Source organism: Metopolophium dirhodum, chromosome 1 (assembly GCF_019925205.1).
Source record: "Metopolophium dirhodum isolate CAU chromosome 1, ASM1992520v1, whole genome shotgun sequence".
NCBI lineage: Eukaryota > Metazoa > Arthropoda > Insecta > Hemiptera > Aphididae > Metopolophium > Metopolophium dirhodum.
In genome coordinates, this window is record NC_083560.1 from 119,408,675 (window position 1) to 119,418,549 (window position 9,875).

The window sequence follows — 9,875 nt, forward strand, 5'->3', positions numbered from 1 at the left end:
TGCCGATGGGAGATGACTAGCACATATGCATGCCATGTCGTATCCACATATTTACCACAACCTTAGCATTAGCCAAGTACTTGGTATTCACAACTTACATTTTACGAGTTACACGATTTTAAACGTTAACTGGTGTTAGGGCTGACTGTCCGTACCTAGGCGTCTTCGCCGTCAACATGCATTACGTGACGCGACATCTGTCGGAGTTGGCCATCCGGGCCCTTGCTAATGTCACTCTTATCAGCAGTAACAAAAAAGTGTGTAGTTGTTTACTATTGGCGGTTATCGATACTACAGACCACGACCGACCGACCGACTCCCGCGGGTAAGACTAGATAATAACACTAAACTGATATTATTGTTGCTTGTTATTGTTGTTGTCGTTGAATCGAGAACCGTTCAAAACACTATATCACAGGTACGTACGATCCCTGTGGACATGACGTAATCTTTGTGATCACTGATTCGTCCGCCGCGTACTGACGGGCACGAACGACGATCTACGGCGCCGGTGACGGTGGTGACGGTGGTGGTGGTGGTGGTGGTCTAACCGTATTGTGAGTACTGACTATTGAGCAATCGGTAGGATTAGGATTTCGTATCGTCTACCGTCGTTACCGCGTCCGTCTCTGGTTTAAGTCCTGTGGCTCGAATCGGTAAAAAAAAATACGTAGGTACCGAGTGCCAACACAAATCGGAAGAGATAACGTATACCTAGGGCGAAATATTTTTGAAAACACAAGACAAAACAATCCGGATCCACGTACCATCACACGTGCATTTGGTCCTACTGTTCCAAGTGATGTGGTGCCGAAGCTAGTCCGGTCTCAGGAGAAGACTCCTCTATAGTGGTCTGGTGAAACGTAGCAATGAGCGATTTCTCCGTGCGCATTTATACAAAGACCATGGCAGCAACCGCCATGCGCCGCAACTGTTGTTGCTGGAAGCGCGTCAGGGTGAGTATCCGCCAGTTCATTGTAGTTGTAGTATTATAATATATTAATACTATACAAAACAGCGTGTCTAATGTCTGTTTTGCTTGCAGATGTTACTCGTGTGCTCTGTCATCCTGTTTGTCCTGGTCAACGTGATACTGACTTTGCTCACCGCTAACCGCCAAACTGTCGATTCTGCCACTTCTGCAGCAGGTATCGGTTACAACAGCAGTAGTAAATGGGTTCAAGGCGATACAGCAAAGTACATATCTATAGAGGTGCTGTCTAGTAAAAATCGTGTGAGGATATGTGTGGACGATGCAACGGTAATTTACACTTTATTTACACATCAATATTGTTCTGGCATAACTTATGCATAAGAAATGCTTTGTAAAATTTACCCACATTTATAGTGTACACTGTTATATTGAAACCATAGGGCATAGATAAAAAAAATACTAATTTTTATTTTTTGAAAATGTATAATAATATTAGGTAGGTACAGTTAAGTTTTGAAGTAGGTACACAAAGCAAGTTCCAGTAATGAATTTAAATGTTGTGTTAACGGTGTCAACTCAACACTCAACGTTGCTTTTCACATTTTTAAATAAATTTATTTGAATTTTTTTTATTTAATTAATATATAATAATTAATATATTGTATGATACAATACTTTTTAATATAATTTAACCTTAAAGTTGAACTAGTGCTGTAACTACACTCTGTGGCGCCTTTCCCAAATTTTATTTTGGCGCTGATTTTTGTTTCATTTTATTAGTATAATTTTTATAATATTATTATATTATTACGTTCAAATTACTGCTATATTTTTTACATTTTTAAGTTGTTATAGTTAATGAGTCATAATAAAACTTTAAATAATTTATGAGAAAAAAAACAATTATAATGTAACTCAAATGCTAGCTTCTAATACGGCACTGAGTAGAACACAAAATAAACATTTTATAGTTATAACTAATAATTAATAAGTTTTGAGAATTTTATGTAAGTTATAAGTATGTATTATAACTTAAAAATGCTCATACACCTATTGCAAAACAACTTAAATAACGTAAAAACTTAAAATATAAACGCGATAACATACTCAGGTTTATTATTAAAGCTAACCACAAAATATTGGTTTAGCTGAACACAAATTTACTATGTTGTGTAAGGGTCAAAGAGAGAATCTAACTAGTGCGCTGACATCATCTTTAAAGCTTTACAGCATAAAATAAATTTATTAAGAAAAAAAAATATTTATTTATTAATTTTCAGGTGATTGACGATAGTGATCCATTAAACAATAGAGGCATGCATGTTGTCGTCCTGAATCAACACACTGGTATGGTGATGGCTCAACGGGTATTTGATACATACATGGATGATGAACCACTCATTAGTTTTTTGCATCGTGTGTCCTCTGGCCGTATAATGATATTTGCTGTTAAAGTTAGTACTGCACACAGTTTAAGATAGAATGGTTACGCGTCGATACAATTTCAGGTGGCAGAATAATGTGCTAATGATAATTCAGTAGCTCTTAACGCAATCTAGTGGTCGTATTAATTATCCATAGGGTAATATTTTAACTTATCGTGTTTAATTTTCCTTTACTGAATGTCCACCACAATTTATTTTTATTTCACAAAACCATTTTTATTTATCTAAGCACAAAACATTCCATGAATAATTAATATAATTATGTCTACTTAATGAATGATAATCATACACTTTGAGATTGAATACAGTTTACAGTGTATATATTAGTTTCAATCATTTTTTTTCAAAATGTGCCTTTTTATTTTTGTCATTTACACTTGCAATCTAAAACATCATTAGTTGTTCTCAAAATTTAATAGTAATAAAATTGCTCTAATACTTATGAAAATTACTCGTATTTATTAAAAACAATGACAATCATAGAATAGTTAGCTTTGTACAAAGTGTAATAGAGAAAAATCTGAGAATATGATATTAAAAATGAATAATGATGAGTAGACATAATTATTTAAAGAAATTGTAAATACAATTACTGTTATAGTGCTTAATAAGGAAAACATATACAAGTCAATACTAGATAGCATTAACTGTCACCAAATCATTATGAGTATATAGACCGTTCAGTTTGTCAATTAGCTTAACATACATCAACACGTAACTTGCCTAATTGATAATAACAAGTCCACTACCGTCTAATGTAAAAAAATGATATTTTGACTCCAGTGTTAACTGATAGTTGCGTATCTTAATAAATAAAAATAAAACTTGTAATTTGAAAGCTTCTCAATGTTCTATTCATGCTAAGTTACTACCAATATGTTAGTACTGTGTTAGCTAAGTAAAATTGTGAAATTATAGTACCTAACTCTTATTTTTTGAATTTAATTTAATCTTTCTATGCCACTTATTAGGATGAGGCGTCATTCCACCTCACCAACGAAGGCAGGCGTGCAATGCAAATGCATACTGGTGCAAGCGGTGGCAGTGCTAGTAGAAGTGGATCTGGATCTGCTGCAGGTGGATCATTGTGGCTGTCTGAACTTGGTTGGCGTGATATGTGGGCAATGGTAGCTAAACATCATAACAATGATCCAGAAGGAGAAAGAAATGTTGATGGTATTGGTGGTCGTGTATATGGTGAGAGCTATAACAGTAACCCGAGCTTAGTCTTACAGCATAATAGTAAGAGTGCGCCAGCTATATCTTCTTGGGGCACTGATGTTTTACTTCGCGTACAAGTTCCACTTGATCTAAATCGTAGTCATAACAATCAAAGTAAGTATTTAAATATAATCTTAGCATAATTAGCCTTTACATTTAATTTTTATGTCTTACATTAAATGTTTGATTTGTAGATGACGAGTGGTGTGATTCATGGATAACAGCTGGTGCTTCTGAAGATAACAATGATGATGGTGGTGATTTTGTGGACAGTGGCTCCATTATTGATGATGACATTATAGTTGAATCACCACTGGCACGACGACAACGATTCTGTAGCCGTATCGAGGGGTATGGTGATGTATGTAGCTGTGTACATCCTGCTCCTCTAGACTTCCATCCATTGCCTGTGAGTACAGAATAATTTTATATTAGAATAAATTCAATAAAATGAATAGAAAATAATAATAAATTTAATTATTTTTATGCAGATACCAGATTCAAATATTGACCGAGTGCCTGTGGTAATAATAGCTGGTAATCGAGCTGACTATCTTTACAGGTATAACAATTATTCTTTGTAGGCATACTAAGTGATTTATATTATATGCTTATTATGTATTACTGTTTATTATATTATATTGTTATGGAAGTAATATAATTTCAGTATAATATTCTCTATGATTGGAAATGATTGTGTTAATAATTAATAGGACAATAAAATCTGTGCTGAATGCTCGAGGCGTTCAACGACATATGGTTACCGTTCATGTGGACGGATATTACGATGAACCAGTTGAAGTAGCTCGGCTGTTGGGTGTGAGGGCTGTACAACATATGCCTGCTGTAGGTGATTCAGTCAATGGAGTTGGTGGAGGGCAAATTGCAAGCAATACTAATTCTCGTCGCCGTCGAGTTACACAGCATTACAAATCAGCGTTAACAAACACATTTGGTTCACTGTTCCCGCAGGCTGATTATGCTATTGTGTTGGAAGACGACCTTGATGTTTCTGTTGACTTTTTTAGGTGTGTACTTATATTATTCTATTAAATATATTATTTAAAATAATAAATTACTGATGGTAAGAAAATTGGCTTAATATTAACATTGATCAGTCGTATGAATTTAACTGATTTATACTCTCATATATTATTGTGAAATTTTTATTGTGCTTCTTAGTTTCTTCAGTCAGACTCTTCCACTGTTGGCAGTACCTGATGACTCTACAGATGGTGGTAGTGGTTCTGGATCGCTGTACTGTGTTTCTGCATGGAATGACCAGGGATATGAGCACACTGCTAGTCGACCAGATGTATTATACCGTATCGATTGGATGCCAGGATTAGGATGGATGCTTAAAAGGTCCTTGTACAAGGACCAACTAGAATCAGAATGGCCAACAGTAGAGAAAGTTAGTATATTGATTATAATATATTATATTGATCTCAAACAATCTTATTTTAAGTTTATGCTTTTTTCTTTAAATATTTTTAAATCCCCAGAATTTTATAATATCACTACAAATTTGGAGTATTTCTTAGTTTTGTTTTTTAATCGCTGTATATTTTTATCTTTTAAGACAAATATTTTATTATATGGCTTATTAACTTGTATATTTTACCCCATAAAAACTTACAATTACTAATTCTTCTGTCAACTAATAATTAACTGGTATCAACATGATATTTTAGCCCTGGGATTGGGATATGTGGATGCGATCAACCAAAGTGCAACGTGGTAGACAATGTATAGTACCAGAAGTCAGCAGAACATTTCATTTTGGATCATCTCGTTCTGTTAATGTGAATCCATATTTTCAACGTACATACTTTGGTCGTCATGCATTCTATAACCCTAATGCTGCTACAAATGGGGCAAGTGCTGGATCTCATAGTGGTGGAACTGGAGGAGAATATGACGATAGAGGGGGTCTGATTCGTTTCAAGAACATTGACAAGTCAGTATATTAAAAATCAAATAATGCTTTTGTATTATGGTATTTACTGGCGGTTTACTTTCTCACACATTGTTTAGTTTAAATCTCTAATTCTACAATACGTATAAAATGAGTATATTAATTACAGTTTGTATGTGTTATATGTATAGGATGACTCGAATAACATACCTTGGGTGGATGGAACGTAGGATCATGACAGAAGGCCAACTGTTAGATCACAGTAGGTGGCCATGCCGAAAAAAACAGTGGAATAACGAAGGTAGCAAACATAATGATAATAGAGGAGTGCATGATGCAGGAAATAGAAACTATTATCAATCAGACGAAGAATTTTTTGTTATTGATGAAATGAAGAATAATGACAATACAATTAGATCTAAAAAATTATTTGTATTATACATAAAAATGGATGATCCATCTGGAGGCAATAGAAATGCAGCAAATGTTGCTTGGATTCCTTTGGCAAAGGTAAATAAGTAATTTTTGAAAAACTGTTTAATGGTTTTTAAGAAAATGAAAAATGCAAAAAAACTTCTTATTCTGATTCAAAAATACATGAAACATGCATGTTATAAAACGAGCATTGTGTTACTACATTCGGAAAACAATGCAAAATGCATCAAAATCCCAATCTTAGTTATAAACAGGGTTGGGCAGTATCCTCGATACAATTGTATTTTGTATCCCAATACAATAATAAGAAGTATCGAGTATCTTTCATAAAAAAATTTTAACAAAAGATGCTCAATACCTACATTAATGCGATACTTTGAAAAATCAATTTTTTACGATTATTTTCAAAGGCCTACAGTTGCTTTTACGAAAAGTGGCATTGGACAGTAGTGCGTCTGGTGGAAGTTTTACGTAGGGTTACTGAATCATGTGTCAAAAGAGACGCTGCAAATTTAAACTTAAGAATATCATAATTTAATTGCAGTATTAATTAATTTCTAACTATCTACAATTCTGATTTTTACCATCACAATTAATATTTATTTTGCGAATTATTATATAACTAAACATTTATAACATATTAATAGGTAGGTGCTTACTAAAATTAGTTTTATTAATATAATTCAATACCAAGTAATTAGTAAAGTAGTATTAAAATAATCATTATTTATGGTTTTATGGGTTTTTGGTAAAAATCTGTGAACGGGTTTAAGCCCTGATAATAATATTATAATAGTTTATTAGTATAATAAGATATACCAACTAATACCTACTAGTTTATAGTTAAATTATTACTTATTAGCTGTAGTCTGTTGTTTATGTCTATCTAAAAAATTATACACATGAATAATAATTAATTATTGTGCTGTAGAATATTATTATTACTACTGAGTTATTTATTTTTGTAGTCTAGGTACATTAACCAATTAAAATATAATATGCACCTGATGTATATAAATAAAATTTTTAAAAAATTCCATGACTTATTTTATTCAAAGTATTAGGTATCGAGTATCTTAATATTTAAAACTTAATTAGGTATTGAATATCGAGTATCTAAATACTTACAATGTAAGTATGTATCAATTATCTAGTATCACGATACTAGTTTTTCGGTATCTTACCCATCCCTGGTTATAAACTATAAATTATAATTAACTACCATTGAATATAATTATATTTGCTTGTATATTTAGTGCCTAGGCATATGGGACCTAGACATTAGAGGGCATTACAAGGGAATGTGGCGGCTATATCTTAATACTGATAATCAAGATGACGGAACAAATGCAGATGAAGAAGGAATTCCAACACATATTAAAAGCGGTTCCGAATTATTTATCATCAGTTGTCCATTTTCACACTTTTGGTAAGTTCTACAAATGTTAAAATAAACATTATTTTAATGACTACTACTTTATGTACCTTTATTTACTATATGACTGTACATTTTTATATATCACATGCATTTATTATTAAGGTTAGGTATTTATTTTATTGAAATTATAACTTTATTTATGGCATATACGTATATGATGTTAGCATTTTTATTTTTTTTTATTAATCTTGATAAAATTCTTATGTCAACTCAGTCAATGGGAATATATATAGCCCCCTTAGCCTCCCTGGTTACCCCACTGCATAATATTGTAATTTATTTAAATTATATTATTTTTTATTTATAATAGCAAATTCAAGCCGATGAATGTGACTGCTTTATGGTACAATAGTATTGGTGTTGGTGAAGATGATGATGGTGGAGATGATATGCTGTAGCTTTAAACTGCTGATGACAAGAAGACTACTTTTTAATGTAGTTATTACCATTATATTATAAATTACATATCTATGTTAAATGTTTAAAATTAAAATGTTATAATGTTTTTACTATTGTATAACTTTAATCATCTCATTTATTTGTAAAATCATACTTGTGTATCATTGTCATAGACTTATAGAAATATACATAGGTACATTAAGTATGATAACGCGTGCAAGCTTGTTAGGATGATCCTATTTTAATAAATCTGTTAAAGTACTTCCATTTCGCTCATTCTGATGATAAAATTCAAGCGATCTCTTGTAATTTCTTTGGAACGACCTCATCTCCCAGTTCTCAGGGCAAATTTTCCCTCTATTTCTATAAGTCTAATCATTGTATATGTTTTATTTTAAGTTTTATATAAATCTCTTCCAGTTCTAACTAAAGAAAACTGCCGACTCATAGTATTTTAAACCTAATTTGTAATGTAGAGACTGCTTCGATTTCTTATTTAATTTAATTTTCCTAGCTAAAGCTGGGTTCTCATGAATCATGTTCTTGCCAAAATTTGTTACTTTTGGATGCTTAACATGCCGTAACGGTACACCCATACAATAAATTATTTGTCACTGGTGTGTTTCCAGAGGATGTGGCACAAGTTAAATGGAAAAGCAAATAATATAATTTTTAATTTACTTGACAAATATGCCAGTTAGAACATTATTTACCTACGTAAATAACTGGCCCATATGATTATTGATGTACTTGAGTATACCAAACATGGGAACCCAACTTTAAAATTAAACTGAGGGATTTTTTACTTTATTAACTAGATAAATTATGCTTGTTATTTTATGTCAAGAATAACAGAATGATAAACTAATTATTTTATTGTTTTTAATGAGTTTATAATTTGTTTTATATTGACTCCAAAGATAAAATATGTTGTATTTTATTATTATTTATGTTAAAATTAAATAATATTTTTATATTAAGGTTGTAGAGACTGCCCTGCCCCATTAATTTGTGTATAGTTTTTATTTTTAATAAAACTGAAATTAATAAATATTTTTTATTACTGTTTTGTTATATTTTTTCGTTCATATTTTGACCACAATTATTATAATATAATAATATAAACATCATTTGTGAATAATAAAGAAGGTATCTTTATTGTATAGGAATCAAATATAGGTTCCAAAACTAATTTCGTAAACTCAATTGAAAATGTGCCAAATTGAATAATCCACTAAAATCTAGTAAAAAAAAAAAATATGTATAAACCACTTCCTTACTTTATTCAATAAAAAGGTACTCTGGTTATCAAAATCTGTGATCACAGTATAAAAATACAGCTTTGCTTGGGCTAATATTTATTGCGCTAACTTAAGAGGATGTTGTTTTCTCTCTGACAGGGGCTAGAACCAAATCTAAAAGTACCGTTTATGGAAAGAGAACCTTTAAAATATTAAAAACTGGAACCGGAACCAAAATCTTTATTTTAATAAATAAAGTACCGGAATTTTTAAATTAAATAAGTACTTTATTTAAGTTCAAAAATAAAATTATTTTATTTATCATAATTTAATGGTATTACTGTTTTGTGTATAAACTATGTATGATCATATTATAAGGTTTCTAATATTTCTCATACTATTAACTGAACCCGTATTCCGAATAGATACCAGAACCGGAACCGATACTGATAAATTTTAAAGGTTCCTGGTTGAATCATAAACAGGAGATAATATACCTAAAGGAGTGAACTGTGAATTCACTAATTAATACTTCATTTTTTAAACTTTTTAACTCTTCGTTCATGTTTGTTTATTGCAATATTTTCATATCTAAATATATTTCAATATAGAAATATATTTTCAACACTCGTAAAGGACATGAAATTGTTAGTAAGCATATCCAGAAAAAACTTAAATTTGAAAACTGAACTTGAGAAAGTTCTTTTACGTTTAAATATATAGTAAATTACCGCAAACGATACTATAAATAAATGTATACCTGATCAGTCTCCTGTATTTTAAAACTTAAATTTAGTAGATAGGTACCTTTTTTTTTTTTTTTTGAACCAACCATAAATTATCA

The 9,875-nt window shown here is 31.3% G+C and overlaps 1 protein-coding gene across 1 annotated transcript; it reads left to right on the forward strand.

Moving 5' to 3' along the window:
• Nucleotides 1-289: 289 nt before the first annotated feature.
• Nucleotides 290-8,850, forward strand: LOC132935637 (protein O-linked-mannose beta-1,2-N-acetylglucosaminyltransferase 1-like). The gene is made up of 12 exons (XM_061002230.1): nucleotides 290-956; nucleotides 1,046-1,261; nucleotides 2,215-2,388; nucleotides 3,351-3,714; nucleotides 3,795-4,009; nucleotides 4,092-4,162; nucleotides 4,314-4,628; nucleotides 4,783-5,014; nucleotides 5,295-5,560; nucleotides 5,710-6,028; nucleotides 7,210-7,382; nucleotides 7,702-8,850. Exons 1-12 carry the CDS (start codon nucleotides 870-872, stop codon nucleotides 7,787-7,789), a joined length of 2,520 nt encoding a protein of 839 aa, XP_060858213.1. The 5' UTR covers nucleotides 290-869; the 3' UTR covers nucleotides 7,790-8,850.
• Nucleotides 8,851-9,875: the final 1,025 nt, after the last annotated feature.